This window comes from Podarcis raffonei, chromosome 16, assembly GCF_027172205.1.
Source record: "Podarcis raffonei isolate rPodRaf1 chromosome 16, rPodRaf1.pri, whole genome shotgun sequence".
In the NCBI taxonomy this organism is placed as follows: Eukaryota; Metazoa; Chordata; class Lepidosauria; order Squamata; family Lacertidae; genus Podarcis; species Podarcis raffonei.
The window spans coordinates 41153855-41173426 of record NC_070617.1 but is presented as its reverse complement, the minus strand read 5'-3'; the positions used below and the strand labels follow the sequence as shown (position 1 = coordinate 41173426).

General features: G+C 50.7%; 2 protein-coding genes across 2 annotated transcripts; one reads left to right on the top strand and one right to left on the bottom strand.

Moving 5' to 3' along the window:
• Positions 1-162: 162 nt before the first annotated feature.
• LOC128403962 (solute carrier family 2, facilitated glucose transporter member 11-like) lies at positions 163-13738 on the bottom strand. Its single transcript, XM_053369169.1, has 12 exons — positions 13057-13738; positions 9276-9374; positions 7253-7413; positions 6611-6735; positions 6151-6280; positions 5883-6031; positions 4561-4748; positions 3156-3266; positions 2951-3052; positions 2555-2627; positions 1683-1810; positions 163-603 (listed from the first exon to the last, which is right to left on the bottom strand). Exons 1-12 carry the CDS (start codon positions 13120-13122, stop codon positions 403-405), a joined length of 1533 nt encoding a protein of 510 aa, XP_053225144.1. The 5' UTR covers positions 13123-13738; the 3' UTR covers positions 163-402.
• A 3870-nt stretch (positions 13739-17608) lies between these two features.
• Positions 17609-19233, top strand: CCDC117 (coiled-coil domain containing 117). The gene is made up of 5 exons (XM_053368577.1): positions 17609-17626; positions 17722-17784; positions 17896-18108; positions 18546-18692; positions 18977-19233. The coding sequence occupies exons 3-5, from the start codon at positions 18041-18043 to the stop codon at positions 19227-19229; spliced, it is 468 nt and encodes a 155-aa protein (XP_053224552.1). The 5' UTR covers positions 17609-17626; positions 17722-17784; positions 17896-18040; the 3' UTR covers positions 19230-19233.
• Positions 19234-19572: the final 339 nt, after the last annotated feature.

Genomic DNA, 19572 nt, shown 5'->3' with positions numbered 1-19572 from the left:
CCCCTCCTCCTCCAAATACTCCATCACAAAAGATGCCCACTGGGTATCTCAGCCCCCAAGATGCTTTCCTTGCTGAGCTGGTCACCTTTCATTTGGTTGTACTACCTTGATTTTGCCAGGCTGCATCTCACAGCTTTGTGGCTCAGCCGTAAAGACAGTCACTTAGATGAACAGCTGACTTTATTGAACTGAGTCCTTGTACAGGATACAAAATGTGTTTAAGGAGGGACAGGGTGGAGGGAGAACAAAGTCCTGGCAGCAAGAACAGCCTACTTCTCTGTAGCCAGGGGGGTGGTTGCTAGTGTTGGGGAGCAACGGTTGGCCTGCTAGCAGAGTTGGTTGGTATGAGTGTTCCCTGGCGCAGCTGGCAAGGTCCTGCGCCTCACAGCTGTGTCCCACCCTTTAGAACTCATTGCTAAGATGTTGTCTCTCGCACAGTTCTCCCTCTTGTTCCTTGCTTCTACCAAAGTTGAGCTTGTGGAACTCTCTCTTAATTTCCAGGAAGGTTTTGTTCTTTGTCTCAGGAATAACAAAGGAGATGAAAATGACAACCAAGCAGCATTCTAGCAAAAACACAATGAAGCAGTACTGCTTGAGGCCTTTCTGGAAGAAGGAAAAAGAAAGCATGTCAGGTGGGGGGGACACCTTCTGTGCCCCTCCAGGCACTGCTGGATGGCTCAGCCTTCTCCATGAATTTCTCTCTCAATGGCTACAAGTTACCTCCATCATCACTAGTGGGAAGAGCACCGTTGTATTTGGGCCCTGCTTGCAGCCTTCCCCAGAGAGGCTGCATCTGGCCAGCCGCTGTGAGAGCAGGATGCTGTGCTAGAGGGGCTCCTTTGGCCTGATCCAGCATGCCTCAGAAGGAGATCCTGGACCATGAGCAACACCCCAACCCCCACCTGGAGTGGCTTTATTTGCTTAAGCTGGTCATTTGAATTCTTGCATCCACTATCACTGGCTAGAAATCTCTCCTGCTTAGTGAACTGGAATCATTGCACATCTTAGAAATTCTAGGAATTTGAATTAGATGCATTTTTCCCTTTTCATTTTTTGGGGAGGCAAGTTCTAAATAGAGGTCATTAAAGGCTTAGAAAACATGATCTAAATGCATTTCTGGGCTGAACGCTGTTTTACTGGCAGCTGTTTCTGCTCATTCATGTACTTCTCAGCTCCCTTCGCAGGGGGTTGCTTCTAAAGGTATTAAGAGCTGGAAAGGAATTAGTGAAGATTTGTCCCTCATGCATGAGGCACCCCCCTGATTCAAGGACAGCTCATCATACAGAATTGCCTCCAATTGCACTAAGAGGTGAACCATCTTTCTCGGGCTTTACTGAAAAGGGGCAGCCAGGGGTGCTGCTGAGAGAGCCCAGCCAGGGTTTGGTGCTGTCTCTTCAGTTCATTTTGCATTGATGTCAGGCGGTGGGGATGATGATGATGACGATAGAGAAGGGTGCTCTCTGGGGTTCCCTCTATTTTATATCAACATTTATGAGCCCCTTTTTTGATGTGAAAGTGGACAGAAGCCCAGCTAGGAAGATAATAATAAAAACAACAAATGTCAAATGCAAAAACCAGGGCAACGGGCACAGCAGCGCCATCTCCTGATGAGTCCCCCTGAGTGGTGTCTTGCAGGAGCAGCCAAGGGAGGTTGGGTGGCTACAAACTGCCAGTTTACCTACCACAATGAAGGGGAAGAGCATCCCGATAGTGAAGAAGCTGAGCCAGCTCACCGAGCCTGCAATCATGTAAGCAGCTGGGCGCGAAGACTGGGTGAATAATTCTGTGGTCAAAGTGTTCGTCACCCCACCTGCAAACCAATTTTCAAAAAAGGTGGTGCTATGCTGGGGGAGTATTTCAATAAACAGAAAATGAAACAATTTCCCTTCCTAGATTAGGAAGCTGTTTGCAAGTCTTTGAGGGGGAGGCTAGCAGCTAGGTTTTGTTGGAATCTGGCTACAGAGCCATAGGCTAAGAACAAACGGACAGTTGTGGCAACTCCCTCTTCTTTTAAAGCATGGCAACTATTGTCATCCTTGGGTCTATGGAGGGAAGGCACGTCAGTACAGAATAGTAGTATCTGATGCCCATAAAATGGAGAGAATGCACCTAATAACAGCTCTACCTCTTGACCTAGGATGCTTCCCATCCCCTTCATGCCTGCCCTGAGCTTCTGGGAGAATCCAATGGTGCTTAATCTTGAGGAACAGTTGATGGGAAACGCAAGTGGAAGAGGGTTGTCCTCATGTCCTGCTTAGGGCTTCCTGGAAGAGGCAGCTAGCTGGCCACCATGGGAACAGGAGGCTTTGTCCAGGAACCTGGTTCTTCTTGGGGACTTAGGATGCCTCCATGCATTTCCTGCACTTGCCCTCAGCAGGTGGGCTGTTTAGTGCCTTCAAGCAGCCTGCTTAGCTTTTGCAGCATCCTGTTGGTAGCCCCGCTCTGCCTGTTGGTAAAACCCTGTGGCTCCAAAAGTCCCCAACTTAAAATCCAACAACTGGTAGTTGAGGGCACACACAGTGGCTGCCCCAAATTCATCACTGGGAAGAGGTACCTGGTCCAAGCCCGAAACTCAAGATGAAGGCAAATATGCAGGCCATGCTCAGGTAGGGTGCCCACGAGTACACCTGGGGAAGAGAGAGCACATGGGAAGGCTTGGCACTGGCTGCAGCCACATGCCCCTCCCTCATGTAACCACCCTGAAGGGGATCAGGGCCAAGCCGGGGGTGGGAATCCAATAGCAGAGGGGCCAAGTGCAGCGTGCTGTCTCTCCTGGCTTCCCTCCTGCTGCGCAGAAGACTCCTGAGACCTGCTGGCCTTCAGTGACTCCTCTCATGGTGCCTTGCTCATCAAGATTCAGCACCCATGCACACCACATGAGCAGGCATCATGTTGAAAAGCTGCATTGCAGCTGGCCCACATGTGTTCTGAACAAGACTACCCAGCCTACCTGGTACGTCAGGGAAAAAGTCAGCACTATGCACCACAAGGTCATCAGGGAGTAGCCTCCCAGGATCAGGACCCTTCTCCCCATAGACTCAATGAGCAAGCCCTGCAAAAAGAAGAGAAAAGCATTCACTCACTCAGCAGCAAGGAGGATTCCCTTTCTTGCCTCAGAAATTCAGATGGGCGCAATTGGAACACTCATCACTTACGCAGGTGAGGGCAGTGAGGCACTCGCAAGCCCCAGTGCCAAGGGTCACGTAAGGAATGTTTTCTCGGGGGATCCCAGCTTCCTCAAATACATAACTTGCATAGAAGTAAATCTGTGAGTAAATACCAAAAACATAATGCATGGGAGGCAAATCACCAGACAAAGCAGGCACAGCCCAGGCAACGTGGCCTGTGCAGAGTTAATTTGGGTAGGTATCTTACCTAGAAAAGCGGCTAAGAAAAGAAAAGAAACTGCTTAATGTTACCACCTTCTAAAAACTGGTGTGCATAACTTGCCCACTACGGGGGCCTGGAAGTTCTGCATTCTTCCCTGGGAGGGTCGCCCTCCAATCTTCACAGGAAAGTGAGCTGGCTGTGAAAGGGCTGGTCAAGAGTGCCACCAGCCATGCCCTCACTGCTGAAGTCCAGTGCAAGGGAGAGCACATGGAGGGGAACAGTGTGGGGTGGGGAGAGGGCCTGGCTGACATTAGCTTTGCTCTTCATAGACAACTGGACCAGGCAAAGTTCAGTTTAAGAAGCAGATCAGCCAGCCAGCTTGGGTATGTAAAATGGAAAGCTGGACTTGGACATGAAACTGGCAGATAAACAACCCCACTCTGGTTCTGACAGTTGCTTCAGAACAAAGGATGGGTTGGAGTTTCTCCCATACCATAGTGAGTGACATTCAGACACTTCCCTGTCACCCCAGTTCCTAAAAAGGCTGACATTTTGCCCCCTTCCCAGTCCACCTTTGAGCCCAATGCACATTTCCCTGTTTGTGCTAACAATGGGAATAAATGTCCTTTCACATGTGTGCCCTTTGTTTGGACACATCTACACTGAGCCAGCTCCACACCACCTTCAGTCTCTCAGCTCCCAGCCAAGGAATCCTGGGAACTGTAGTTCTATCAGAGAACAGAGCACCTAACCCGGGGTCAGCAACCTTTTTCAGCCATGGGCCGGTCCACCATCCCTCAGACCATGTGGTGGGCCAGACTATATTTGGGGGGGGGGGGGAATAAAAATGAACGAATTCCTATGCCCCACAAATAACCCAGAGATGCATTTTAAATAAAAGCACACATTCTACTCATGTAAAAACACGACAATTCCTGGACCATCCACGGGCCAGACTGAGAAGGCGATTGGGCCGCATCCGGCCCATGGACCTTAGGTTGCCTACCCCTGACCTAACCATACTCAGCATTTCCTCAAGGTGACAGCTGCCAGGAATCTCTTAGAGAAGTCCCAGCAGCTAAGCCATTTCCAAGTTGGCTGATGTTTGTTTGGAGTGTCAATGCATGTCCTTGCATGGCAGGGGGGAAACTAGGCAGCAGGCAAATGAGCAATGCCTAATGGAGAGCTGCTCTTCTCCTGAGTGGGGAGTGGCTCAGTCCTGGTACTCACCGCATTGATCCCGCTGAGCTGCTGGCCCATTGTCAAGAGGATGATGGTGATGAGTTGCCATCGGATGCTGCGGTCAGTGAAGAGTTGCCAGGGTTTCTTGGCTGCCTCACCACCAAGCGCAAAGCGCTCCTTCTGGATGTCCTCCATTTCTGCCTGGTAGTTCAAAGGGCCATGGAACCGTTTCATTGCTGGGAAGGATAGAGGAGAGCTTTTAGGGCCCAAGTGGGCCTTTGAGCGCAGGGGATCTTCGTGAGGCTGCCAAGAGCTGCTGCAGCTTGAGAGAGAGACAGGCAAGGGGCCTTGCAGTTTGGATCAGGCAATCACAGTCCTGCCTTTTGGAGGAAACCAATAAGACAGAGGATCCAAATACAGCAGCTTAAATGAACCAATAGTAGCTGTACCCTCTGGAACCAAAAGGCAGTTACTTTACCCTAATGCAAATACAGACAATAATAAGACAGATATAAAATCCTTTGACTCAATACACAACAGAAACCACCCTCCCAACCACCCAATGGGAGAGGAGTCGGGCTGGCTACTTCACAGGTGCACCTGGACTGGGCACAAACTGGCTTGCCCAAGGCCCCACACCAAGTCCTTGGACACACAACTCTTTGGAGCAGAAGGAAACAACCAGCAGTGGCTTGTGGGGTGTGAAACACAGAGTAGTCAAATACAACATTCCTAGAGTGGAAATAAAAAGGGGGTGTCTGGGCCAGCCAGTCAGAACTTCCTGTTTCCTCCTGGGCTAGGACAAACTTCCTCTGCATGTGACCAGAAGTGGGCGTGACCTCACCTGTGCAGGTAACAAAATAGCACAGGGGAGGCACCCATCTCTCTCTCTGACTCCATTCCTCGAAGAAGCAACATCTCTATCTCCTTATGGGATAGATTCCACATGTGTATATATTTTGTAACCTAAGTCTGCCTTCTGGGAAACTTCTGTGAACAGAATGTGAGTAAACTATTTTATATACTTTTATACAAGACTGTGTCGTGTCTATTCTTTTTTAGAGGGAATAAAGGGGAATTCCCAGGAAACTTATTTTGGAGGCTTATGCAAGCCTGGCAAAGACGTTATCCGCTGTGCAATTTATAAAAGGGGGAATGTTACTCTGCTAAATTATAGAACTTGTTAACACAAGCTGGGAAGGATATAATTAAACAATATATCCTCTCCTGCCTCCCTGAACATTCCCACATGGCTAAAAGCCTCTCTGGGGAGGTAAGTAACCTTTTGGGGAGCAGGGCGTCTGGGGCTGAGAGCGAGGGGGTGGGGTGGGGGAAGCAAGGAGCAGTGGATGCTGAAGGGCAGACTTCACCTTTGATGCATTTCATCTCATCCCCTTGGTCAATGAAGAGAAACCGGGGACTTTCTGGAAACCAGGGTAGGGTCAAGAGTTGGATGAAGGCTGGGAAGCAGCTGCTTGAGAGCAGGAAATGCCAGTAGGCCTCTCCGCCAAGTAACTCCCTGCAGGAAGAACAGACAATGCTGAGACCAGGGGCTGCCAGCTCCATTCTGATCCTGGGACAACAAGCCAGGCCTGAGCTGAGCAGCCCCCTCTGGGAGATGAGGGCCCCGGCACTCACCTTAAGCCAATAACCTGTCCTGTTAGAATCCCCCCTGTCAGGAAGATGGAGCTGCCCATGACCATAGCGCCTCGCAGGTGCTTAGGGGCAGCCTCGCCTATGTAGAGAGGCTGCACACAGAGACCGATGCCTGGAAATGGAAGAGGAAATCAGTGGCCTCCCTTCTTCATTGCAGGATCCGCACACAGGGGAGCCTCAGGGGCTGCAGGTGGCCTGTCATTAGAGGTTGCTAGTGGTGTCACAGGGTGTTCAGCCTCAACAACACCACCAGAAAAAGAAAGCAAAGGTTCACAAAATAAAACTACGTAAAGGCCCTTTGCAGTAGGATGTGCCCACACAAAGTAAGACCACTAGCTGATCATTGATGAAGTCACAGGTGCACAAACATATCCCACATGTGCCCTTAATGCCCCTGAAATCCCACCAGGTGAATTTTCCCAGGAGCAAAGTTGAGTGTTACCTGTGTTCATACCAATCAGAAATCTCCCAACAATCAGCAATTCATACAATCCGGCTGGAAAGCTAATTCCCATGAGGATGGCGGCCAGGATGGCAATAAAGTTGTTCATTAAAAGAGCTCCTTTCCTGCAAAGGAGGAGGGTAACAGGATTGCACCCTTGAGGGACAGAGAATTTTTTGTCACAGACCCTGATGGGCTCCTGGACAAAGTTGGTACAGCGTTCAAGGACCTCCAAGAGAAACAGGCAAATTTAAACATCTTAGATAAGCTGGTTGGAATCCACAAGGGCCTCTTTCCCACTAAAGCACACAATGGAGAGTCACCCCTCTGGAGACTCCTATTTTTGCTGATAGGGTTGTGCTTGGCTTTGAGTGCTGGAAGATGAGCTGAAAGACCCACTCAGTCAATGTCCTGGTTATTCTTGGGCAAGTCTCACTCTTTCAGCCCAGCCTCACAGGGTTGTTAGGCAGGGGGAATTAAGTTGGGGACTGCGTACATGGCCTCACTTCTTTCGAATTAAGCAATGCAAAAAAATAAAGAAAGCAATACAACCATTTTTCTTCTTATGATAAGAAGCATCCTGCAGAAGAGTGACGCTTCTTCTGCAGAAGCCAGAAGCGTGTGCTCTTCCATCTTGCTCACCTGCCCAGACGGATGGCCAGGCTGCCTCCAAGGTGAGCCCCAAAGAGCCCTCCCAGGGAGAAAATGGAAGCAATGGTGGACCAGAGGAGGGTCAGCATGCTGGAACTGAGCTCTGCCTGGTAACGCCTCTGCCAGGTGTCATTGAGGAACTTGTGGATGTGCTGGAAGGACAAAGTGGAGAGATCATTTAGCCCATCTAATCAAAGCCTCCCACCTTGACCAGAAGCATCTCTTTCCTTGCCCAGCTACACAACAGCCTTTCTTTAGCAAATGCCACAGGAGAGAGAGAGCAAGCCAGGGCCTGGTGAATGCAGAGTTTACTTGAGGGGTTGCTCCCCGCCCCCAGGTGCCTCTCGGCAATTTAGTCCATGGACCTTGAACTCTTACAAGGACCATATGATGTTCACCTCACATTTCTGAGGAACTGGTACCTGTGCTTTGAGGCTCCTTGTGTCTTCATATGAGGCAAACACCCAGCTAAAAAATTGCTCAAGCAAACCTGGCAAGACTAGTTGTGTTCACTTGTTTTTAAATTTTGCTTATTTTATTTGTATATTGATAATTGCTTGTATTGTTTTCATGTATACTGCTTGGGCTTTTTAAAAGTAGTTTATAAATTCTTCTAAATAAATTGGCAGGTGCTCAGGGGTTTTGTGTCCCTCGCCCCCTCCCACCCTTTAACTTATGGACTTGGGCAGGCTGTGGGGCATCTTGTTAGTTTGAAAAGGAGATTTACAGTGTGAGGTAGAAACCTTGCAGGGGGGTGTACGCTAACAGCAAGAAGCAGGAAGTAGCAGCAGGAGTCTGGACATGGGAATGCTTACATTTGTTGGTGAACAACTGATCAATGACTTGGCAGAGCCGCAAGGACTTGCTAGGGCAACCACACCCAGTGCTCCATTCACTGAGCCACTGCCACTCTTCAAGGCTGTGGGCACCTTGCCTCTGCCCCTCTCTATGCAGAGAGAGGTGGCTCTGTTTCCATGGCAACAGCTGCCTAACCCTCTTATTGAAGGACAGTCATGTTCCCATTGCCAGGCCACCATGAAACCAGAGAGGTTGGTGAGAGGGAAAGTGGGGAGGTGTGGGGCTTGGCTTTCCCAGATTCCCAGGGCCAGCAGAGGGCCCCCGGTGCCGATTCCTGACAATGTCCCCAACTATGCTCCCCTCCCCCCGCCGCCACCACTACACACAGGGAGTCTGGGAGGGGGGAATCCCTCTTTCTGAATGCTGGGTCATGGTGAGACGAAGGGCAGGCCATTTTCTCTTCAACAGTCCAAAATATACCGGCATCCTCTGAACTCTGCTATCCGTGCAGCCCCAGGCTCTCAATCCATGAGCCATCAGCCTGTTTGTCTCACTCTTTTTTCAGTCTCGTGCTTTTATCTCTCCATGGTTACTTTGTTTTAATTATTTTTAAAATGCATGAAATGTTTTGGTAAATCAAGATTGCACTCTTTAATCAGAAAGGGAATCAGCTGATGATGGGCGAGGGCAGCCGCCTGCCTCCCTCCAGACTTGCTCAGTTTTACGATCTATAGCCTTACTGTCGATTTATGACAGCACAATGGAGCCATTACCAGCTCTTGGCCAGTCTCCCCTCCTCAGGGGCAATTGGGGCGAGGCAGGACTGGAAGGAGGAGATTCTTCTGGTTGGCCCTTGTGGCCTCCTGCCCAATGATGGCAGCCAAAGTAGCCCTGAGGGAAGGGAGAGGGACAAAGCCCCCCTGTATCTGGGGAGGGCAAGTGGCCCCCGTTCCTTGACACAAATCTGGGGTGGAGTGTTCACTTAGTTTGGACTGCATGAGTCACCTGCATGATGCAGATATTTGAACGATGGTGCGTCCTGCCGACAACCTGACAGCTTTTTATTTATCCTCATGGCTTGATAAGAAGTGTTTCTGGGGAAGAGGTTTACGAAAGCAACAGGCAACTTTGCTCCAAGCCTTTGATAGGTCAGAGAATAGTGTAGAGTAACCCTCCCATCTCCAGCAATAGAAAAGAGATAAAAACAGCATCTCACCTCGGTGGGTGCATTGATGACTGAAACATTGTACCCATATTGAAAGGTGCCTCCGATTCCTGCCGCACAAACAGCCAAAAGGAGCGTCCAAGTCGGGAGCTAGAGAAAGAAGCCAGAGACCCTCATGGTCCAGAAAGTCATGCTACTTGGAACAGACTGGAGCCTTCCCCCACAACCTCTCATCCCAAGAGCCTTCCTTCAGAGAATGGGATCTCTCACTTTTGCAGATTATAACTGACATCTAAGCAGCCTTTGCCAAGCTCTGCAGATGTTATGGATTAGCAGTCCTATCAGTCCCAGCCAACCAACGTGGCTGTATGATGCTGAGGCGGATGACAGTGGCAGTCCAAAATATCTGGAGGGCAACAGGTTGGGGAAGGCTTCCCTCAGGCCCAGGGGGCAGGCATTTTATGCCACCCTCCTCTCCAGCAGAGAGGCTGCCGCAGAGGTGCGCTGATGCTGGACTACCTGTAACACCCACAGTTCTGAACTAAGGGAGAAGCGGATTTGTACTCACACTGGAGTCAAGCATAATAAATGTGAACAGATGGTTTATAAACTGAATCAAGCAATTAATTAAGAAGCATACCAATGGATTAAGAACAAACACAAGCAAACACCATTGATTGCATGGCACAGTGGCAGCAAATGGGCACCCGCTGAACAGCAGGTCTGGCATTGCCCTTTGGCCTGTGGGTTTCTGCTCCTTGTGCTGCCTCTGCTTCCAGGTGCCCCGTCCACCTGTCTTCTTCTCTTCCTCTTGCATTTTAAAGCAGAGGCAGGACAGCTCAGTCTGTGGGGTATGAGACTCTTAATCTCAGGTTGTGGGTTTGAGTCCCCCGTTGGCATGGGCATAGCCAATGGGGGGCAGGCGGCAGCTAACCCCCCCCCCCAGATCAAGTAAAACAATAAAGTCCTGCCCCCCCAACAAAAATCCTGGCTACTCCCATGCCCATTGGACAAAACATTCCTGCATTGCAGGGGGTTGGGCTAGATGACCCTCGTGGTCCCTTACAACTCTACAATTCTAGGATTCTAGGATTCAGCTTCTCCATTCCCCACCTGCCTTGGATCTTTCCCAGCACTACAGAGGTGTTGGCCTTCCTTTTCCTGAATGCAGTTCAGCTTCCCAGGGTCAGCACCAACAAACTTCAGATGCTTGCAGGTCGCTAGAATCCTGGCAAAGCACACAGGACCTGACTAGCTACTACCTGATCCAACAAGACAATCATTGTGAGCTTTAGCAAGAGTTGCAGAATCAGGATCCCTGAGCACAGCTCACTCTTGCCCATCAGAGCTCTCCTCTTTGTGAGTTTGCATTCTTGCTTTGTGAATTTAAAAAAGTGGCAGACAACAATTTCTAGCAAAAAATGGAAAACAAGGAGAGCAGGCAAGTTTGGGGGTGGCTCATGAGGTTTGAGCCTGCTGCAGAGCAGTGTTTGCTGAGTGGCCCAACTGTTCAAAGCGAGCTTTGCTGGGTGACACCTCATTTGACCCACAGAACTGCTGCCCTGTTTGATGGAGGAATCCTGCTCCACCAGGCAGCAGAGGCAGGAGCTGTTTGGCATCTGTCCCCACTTGGAAACCTGCCCATTGGCCTCCCGCCTTGGTCCTCAAGTAGGAATAGCCTCTTTGCCAGGTAATCCCTTGGCATGTGACCCAGGCTGATCAAGTCTGGCTTGAGCACAAAGGAATGCACACACACAAAACTACCACCCCAACACCAAAGGCTACATCATGACTCACTCTGGACTTTCTGAATCGTGAGGAAATCAAAGCCCCAAACTGGAAAACAAACAAACCCTTTCCCACTGCTGACTATAGTTCTCTGGGGCTGCTGTGTTTCTTGACTTTGCCTTTGTCCTGGGGGAGGGGGCAAGGTGGAGAGGAAGGACTTCCTTGGGACACAACCGCCAGTGCCTCCTTGTTTCCCTTTTGTCCTAGACTGGGCGGTGGGAGGGGCCTTGGCTTCACCTCGAGGCTGGCAGACAAGGAGATGACCAAGCACTCGCGCAACAAGCTGCGTGTGCAGAGCAGGGCAGCCACACAGGAGAACCATCCCCATCACTGCTGAGAGCCTCGTGACTTCCTGCTTGTGATGCTGATGTGGATGGATTATCTGAGGAATTAATCACTTGACAGGATGAGGAGCTGTCATTCATTATATTCTTAGCTTATTGCATTCCTGCTTCCTTTCCTTCACTCCTGACATGCCACAACATTAAACTGACCCACCTTGAGACAAGCAAATGGGGGCTGAGGGATGGGAGAGGTGTCTGTTCAGGGACATGGATGCTCCAGCACAGTTGGTTAGACTCTTCACCCAAAACAGAGTTCAGTGCGGTCACTTGGGCCATCAGTCTCTTGCCAACAGCAGCAAGTATCAGAGCTCAACACATGCCTTCGCCAAAGCCGAAATGATGGTGAAGCAGTAGCTGCAGCCATATGCCCCCTGGAAGCCATTCCAGACTCTGACCCCACCCCCATTTATTACTTACAGAATTAAACTCCGCTTTTATTTCTCTGTTCTGCGCCCTGAGAGAGAGAGGACAATTCTCTACACGAGTCACCAATATATAAATATTTGCTCACTCACTGACAATGGTGTCAAAATGGTTGAAGTGCAGTGGGTAGAAAATTGAAATTTAACAATCAAAACAAATCCCCCCTCAGGTACATACCATCAACTGCCCTGTACGAAAGATGCTGTTGACTTTATTTATTTATTTATCTGTCAAATTTATTGCCAGCCTTCATCAACAGGTAGCTGCACAGCTTGCAACAATATTACAATCACTGGAAATCATTTACAATCGGAATAATAGGGTGGGTCCTGAAATATATATTTCACAGGTATCAAAGGCCAGGATGAAGCGGTGCCTCTTCAGCATAGGGTGGGAGCCGAATGACAAAGGTGCCAGATGCCCCTTCTCTGTGGGGAAGGAGGGATGACACAGCTAGTGCCACCAGAACTATCAAGAGCACACACCCCCGTCAATCTGAACACCCAAGATGGTCTCTAAGGGTATTTGGGGGCTTTTAAGAAGGTAGTGTAATCTTACCTGCAAGCCTCTCTAGAAGAATTTGTATCCTAAAAGGCTGGGTAGATAGATAGTCAGGCAGATACTTCTCAAATTCATGCTGCAATTTTCATTATCAGTTGCCTCATGAAAGTATTCACACAACCCACCATCTGTTTGTTAGAAGGGATCTCCTCTAAAATCAGGGTATGCAAATCTGCATCCTCACTTCAGTTGCCTCTACAACGCACACACATCCCCTCCTGCATTACGAGACTCAATACTTCTGCCTTTTCCCTGAAACCTAAGCCCACGGCCGCCTTGTCGCCTGTGACCCTGCAAGCTTGCTTACCTTTCTAGGCTGTCCAGGACCTTTCAGCAGCGGCTGGTGCTCCATTCTCCACACCTGGCAGGTAGCCTTCTCACCAAGGTGGCTGAGCTACAGCAGAAGGAGGCTGAGAGGTGCCACCGTTGGGGTGGCAAAGTGCTGTTGCAGCAGACCCCAGAGCCTTCATGCCAAGGTACTCCAGACTCGGCTGTCTATGGAGTTTTATGGGCTGGGACTCATCACAGCCTGCCAGCGAGTCAAAGCATTTCGGGGGTCACCCCACAAAGAACTTTTTCACCAACTGTGAAAAGTCCATTCGTTTTGGTTGCTCAGGGAAACATGCACATTAGTGACTGGTTTGTTGTGGGCCCCCATTTGTCCGTGAAGAGAGAGATATAAAGAAGCAAACAGAGAGCTGGGAGGAGACAATTACCTTGTGATTTTCCCTCATTCCTCTCTTGGACCTCGAGCCTCTGGCAGGACACTTGGAGCAGTCCATGGAGTATGGAGCAATGCGCAGAGCTGATGAAGCGTCCGAGGGCCCTTCTCTCGCATCTCAGCTCTTCCACCTAGAGGCCCCTTGAAGCGCCAAGAAGAAAGACTGAGCCCCTCACCTGACTGGCTTTCACATGTTGCTGGCTCAAAAAATTAAGCTGGCTTTAAACTGCAAACTCCGTCCGGTGGGGAGGGAGGGCTCCCAGCTGAGTGCTGCTTACACAATGCGAGAGAAGAGACCTGGGAAGAAATGGGGCTGTCTGAATCCCTTGGTGTCTCCAGGCTTCACGTCTGCCTGGAAAGAGCGGGTCACAGCCCAGAGCTTTTCAAACTAGCCCCCTTTGGGCAGAATTCTGTTGGAGATGCAGCAAAAGCCTCCAGAATATGGAGCTGGCGACACCAAAGTGGATGCAGAAAAAGAGCCAAAGGAAAGATGGCCGCAGCCAGCCAGAGTCCCAGGTGGATAGGCTGGCAAAGGAATCCGGTCACTGGGAGAAGAGGCAGACAAACCCAAGGAGCTGCTTCCCAGAATGTGCAGGGGGTCCAAGGCCAGCAAGGAGAAGAGGATGTCAGTGGAGATAGCCCAGGGAGGGAGGTGAGAGGAGAAACCTGGAGTTTCTGTGGTCCCTCACCTGAGAAACCTCCCCTGCAGATCCCTGCATCTCGAGCCTTGGCCAAAGGAACAGGGGCAAGCCAAGGTCATTCCTTTCTGACCAGCTAGCAACCCTTTAGGCCAGGCCTAGGCAAACTTGGCCCTCCAGATGTTTAGGACTACAACTCCCATCATCCCTGACCACTGGTCCTGTTAGCTAGGGGTGATGGGAGTTGGAGTCCCAAAACATCTGGAGAGCAGAGTTTGGGGATGCCTGCTTTAGGCACTCAGGGTAGGGTGTTGTGTGAAGAAAAGCACCCCAACTCTTGGAGTGTAAAGGTATTTAAGGCCAAAGTAGCCCCCAAACTCCTCTATGGCATCCCATTATGGACTGGTGCAGTTAACCAGTCGTTGGAACGCATCCAATCCAAATTCTTGCACTAAATCCTGCCAAATTGTGTGCCACATGCAGCTATGTGTCTGGAAACTGGACGAGCTGCTAGAAACCAAAGCGTGGCTCACCACTATAAAGTACTGACTCCGCCTACATTCCATGCCTGTTTCCTCCTCTTTAACTTTCCACATACTGGCAGAATCCCACCACTCTGAATGGCTAGCTTGCATTGAGAGCAAAATCAGAACCTGTGGCCTATCACTCAAGTCACTGCTTATGTTCCCACAATTGGAAGCATTCTAAACAATCAAGCACAGAATCCTAGATATTTAATTCCAAACCCTTAGCAGCGTAGCCAGTAAAACCTGTTTCCCATTGGGGCTGAGAATTCCACCCTCATTTGGCCAGGACACTCCATATTTACATCAGCTTTATGATCCCCACCTAGGTAGAGCTCTTTCCCTTGCAAGATTTAACGTCTTACCATATGCAGTTTTGCAAGGTAGATTTTTAAAAAACCCATCCTATAAGAGATACTGCCCTTGTGGCACAAAACAGGTTGAATCCATCACATACATTTTCTTTTATTGCCCATTTTATGCAAAAAATATATGAAAAGTAAAAGAAGGGGATTTATTGCTCTGACTCTTCCAGGATGTCTTATCTGTTGAACAATTGTGTCGCCCCAGCTTCTTCAGAGGAGAAAAAAACTTAAACATGTTGCAGAGCTCCCAAAAATAGACCAAAGGCAATTGTACTGTACTTCATCCAGCAGAGCTTTACTGCTACTGAAAGCAAATGAGCATAATGGTCACAAATCCAGTACATTCAAAATCCAGTTGTAATAAGACCAAACCTTAACACTACAGCATACAGAACACCACACAGGAACAATGAGATAAAAGGGAAAAGTGAGACCCAGGCTCCTCTGGTCTGACTTTAATAGTCAGCACAACCTGGACAGAAAGATAACAGAACTAGTTTAAACCAGCTGCACTCAGCTTCCCAGAAGAAATAACCCAAACAATAACCTTCTGCCTGTTTCTTTCACATAGAAAGAAAACTTTCCAGAACACTCTTGAATTAAGTAGAACAGGAAAAATCTCTACACATAAATCAGCACTTTCTTTACTAAGAAATGCAGACTGACAAATTGTAGGAATGACGTTGTGGAGAATGTGGCAAGATTTTTGAATGAAACCATGAAATGACGTCACTATAGGTCCTAAAAGCCATTTTCATACCTCACGGTGTCTGGACAGTTTTATCCTAAAGTATCTCCTACTATGTTCTGTTAACAGTGTTGTGTTCTGATCCATGTAAATGATGCACATATTCTATGCCAATATAGGAGACTAATTGATTGAAGTGGATTTGTTGCACCAGGACAATGGGGCACTTTAATCCACTTAATTGCACAAACCTAATTTTCCAGTGTGCCCTCAAACCTTTCCCATAAAATACAACCCTGGAGGTGACCAGAGATTTTGGCTTGACTTTAAGCCTTTCCCACTGGCTTCCCCTGGTGAAGGGCTGCTGCTGCCACCACTTCATGGTACCTGGGATTTAAGTGCAGCTGCAACTGGGGAGTGGTGTGTCATGATCCTTCTCATTTAGGCTTTCATGCCAAAACGGGAGGTGATTTTCTCCTGAGTTTGTAAGCATTTTTAAAATTACTCTGTTAGTACCAATGTAGATGAAGTCTGTGATTATACCCCTATTGCATGGAGCAGGTTTGCAAGAATGTGCTTTAAGAGCAGAGAGAATGTGAGCTATGCCAGCCCTGCAAAACAGCCCCCTGTTGTTAGCCCCATTTTGCTGAAGGGAGGCGGGAAGAATTGAAGACAACCCTGAAGAATAGCTGGATGTTGTTAGCCTAGTACCGGTATTTCTTTTCTTTCTTTCTTTTTTTGGGAAAAAGAGGGGCGAGGGGGCTGTAAAGTTGACTGCAGCAGCAGAGTGGAAGTCAGGTGGACAGCAGATCTGGTTGCAATCCATCTGTCTCGAGAGACAATGGAGTGTGCCTCCAGGGGTGAAGTCAAACCGCAGGGGAATCAGTGCCTGCTGTGGCTGCAGAGACCGGTCACTTGTAACTGTTGCCATTCTGCATTGTTTTTTGCTGTGTTAGCAGCACCAAAGTGACCTCTCTGGGCAAGCCTGGGCAGAGTGGGGGGGCGGGGGGTGTCATGGGCTGTGCAGATGACAACAAACCCGTCTCGGCCTCACACTGTCCCATGCTGGCCACTGCTGCAAAGAGTTTTGCAGGCTCAGGTTGAAGAGTCAAGCAAAGAACATAGCCAGGATATAGAAGCAAAACAGCAGCCAAGAGGCCTGATCTTTATTGTTGCAACAATTACTCCAAACTACAACATAAAAGATGCAGAGAGAAGCCCCAAACAAAGGGTGTCACTCTCTTTTAAAGGTTTTCCCGAATTACCCATAACACCACATTGAAATCATCACACATATGTCACAAGCATGTCATAAACTAGGAGTGGCATCTTGGCTGAAAACTGATGCCTTGTCAGTCAGGGATATTTAGCATTTCTGGCAATGGTTAAGGCAAAAGGTGATGCCCGCAATCTCTGACATCCAGGCCAAGTCCAATATCCCCCTTTGTCTGAGTCTGGAAGGTGAGACCTAGCACCTATGGGCAGGGTTTGCAGGGAGTACGTGACCATTCCCCTTGGGGATTATGGCTCCCCCAGGCCTGACCTCCATCCTCTGGTCGCCATCCTTTCCTTGAGCAAAACACCATTGGAATGATGAAAATCCATCACAGATGTGATTTTATATTGAATTTTTTTACTGTAGAAAATGAGACCACGGCTCTACTGGGTACAAAGTAACAAGGCTGGATACAATGTTGCAAGTCAGTCCCCCACTTTCCCTGACTCCGCGGGTTCCCCGGCGAGGATGCCTGGTTTACACCTGCAGTACCGGGGGTCCTCGTTAGGGGGCGCTGCCTCGCAAGCAGCCGTCAAAATAAGAGACGCCTCGCGATCCCTTCGTCTCCCGGCGGCGCTTAAACAGGGAAAGGGGGGGAAATGGGTCGTGTGTTTCTTCCTGACGTATCCGGCTGCCCCACTTCCAGGAGCCGAGGGCAGGAGGGGAGCCCCGCAAGGAGGAGGCCGGGCGGAAGGGGCTTCCGGAAGGGCGGTGCCCCGCCTCCCCGATGGAACTACCGCTCCCGGCATGCCCAGGGCGCCGCCGCCGCCTGCCATTCCCGGCGTCCTCCGGGAGCGGAAGCGGAAGAGCGGAAGCAGCGGCGCGGGCGGCCCCTCAGAGGACGAGCAGGCCCCGCGCGAACCCGCCCGCGTGAACCCGCGCCTGCGCTCCCCGGCGCGCCATGGCGGCGCTGCAGGGGGCCTTTCCGGGGGGAGGAGCCGCGCCCCCGCCGGCCCAGCTCCGGCCCGGCCCGCTCGCGCCACCCCTCCGGCCCGCGGCGGGGAGCGCCATGGAGGGGCTGGGGGCCCGCCGGGCCGGCCTCTGCGCGCCGCCGCCGCCCAGGATCCGCGCACGGTAGGCGGGCGGGCGGGCGGGCGGGCGGGGGGCGGGGGGTCCGGGCCTGGGCGCCCTGGCGGCTCCCGCTGAGCGCAGCCTTCTCTCCCCCGCAGGCCGCCCGCCCTGCGCCGCCGCCGCAGCAGCCAGAAGCGCCGCCTGGACGGGGAGCCCGACGGGTAAGCGCCGGCCGGCCGGCGGGGAAGTTGGGAGGGGGCGCGGCGGGGCGCGGCCCCCGGGAGCTTCGGCCGCCGCGGAGCCCCGTCTAAGCTGCGCCATTCCTTCGCCAGCTGCCCGGAGGCCAAGAAGAGGCTGGCGGAGGCGGTGCCTGCCTTGGGGGAGTGGCTCCTTGTCGCGGGCCAGCCGTGCGGCCCGGGACTCTCTCCGCAGGGCCAGAGTCACCTGCCTGGCCCGCTGGACGTTCCCTGGGAAGAGATGGAGCAGTCGGCGGGGGAGCTGCAGTGCGAGGCGGCCCGCAGGAAGCTGCAGGAGATCGAGGACAGGTAGGGGCCGAGACAGTTCAGCTCAGGAGGGGGGAAGGTGCCTCCTTTTGCAACCCCCTGGACTGGATTTGCTGCTGCTGGCCTGGTGTTTGCTTGTTTTTTGTTTTCGCACTGGTATTTTCTCTACTTTGGCTGAAAGTGAGTAGGTGCAGAGGTGAATAGGTGAGATTGATAGACCTCATCTTCTCCTCCCCCCACCCCATCAATGATTCCATCAGAAATTGCCCAAACACTTCCAATGTTGCCTTCACAGCAGTGTTGGAAACTTTGAAGTATAAGCTAATTGCCAAGCAGCACCTTAAACTTGCAGTTGCTGCAAAGGAATGTCTAGCTGCTTTTTCTTTTTTTGTGGGGACATTATTATAATTTTTTCATTTCATTTCTATACAGCTTTATATTTGAAAGGAAAAAAATCATCCCTCCCTTTCTGTTGCTAGAATAATTGACGAGGATGAAGAAGATGAGAGCACCCTTCCGGCAGGGGGTGTCTGCACCCTTCCCACCTTGGTTCTTTCTGACACCCTGAAAACAGGGCTGAAGAGGGATTACGAAGGAGACCTGACAAGGCAAATGATCGAGTCCATGTAAGGAGCTGCTAGAGCGAAGCCTGGCTCATGGTGGTGCTTGGGAGGGGGCCGCACAGTCCACTGAACGCATTTGCCAGTTTCACACACACCCTGCCCAGGGCCATAGCAAGGCAGGCTGTGACAGGATCTTCCTGCTTGGCTTGAGGAGGGGGTTGTTGAAGGGACCAAAAATAGGCAACTGTGGGGATGAACTCCAGAGCAGCAGTAACTCTGCAGGGCTTTGGCTAGGGGTTGATGCAACAGGATTCTCTGTTGTGATTCCTGTGCTCTCATCCACGCAGGAGCCGCCCCTCCATGGAGCTGGTGCTTTGGAAGCCTCTCCCAGATTTCCTCACTGAAAGGACGCCTGTTTCTGCGAAAATCTTCAAGCCACTGATCACAGGAAGATGCCCCACGAAGCCAGCAGCCCAGGAAGCTGCCTTTTGCCCACAGGCGGCAGAGTTTCCTGAGCAGCCTCAGCAAGAGGAGATGCCTTCGGCCCTCTATGGCCCCCTGGGGCGCCCTGCAGGTGCAGACGAAGAGATGGAGTTGTAGGCAAAGAAGTTCTCCAGACATGCTGAGACTGGACTTTTCGGGGGAGGGGACTGTGAGGAGTCTAGGGTGGAATAGTAATATGTCTGGAACATGGAGCAGAAGACGCTTTCAGAGTCCTTGTAAAGAAACGTGATGGGTAGGGTTCATATTTTTCCTTTTGGGTGTGACTTTTTTCTTCCCTTTTCATGGAGTAAAAGTCAGGAGCTGACAGTGTAGTTCTGGCTCAGACCACCCTCTATGCCCACTGAGCTACAAGTGTTCTTCTGTTTGGAACTTCAGTGGAGGATTTTCACCTGCTTTAAAAGGACAGTCTCAATCTTGAGTGTTTGGTTGCCTGCGTTCG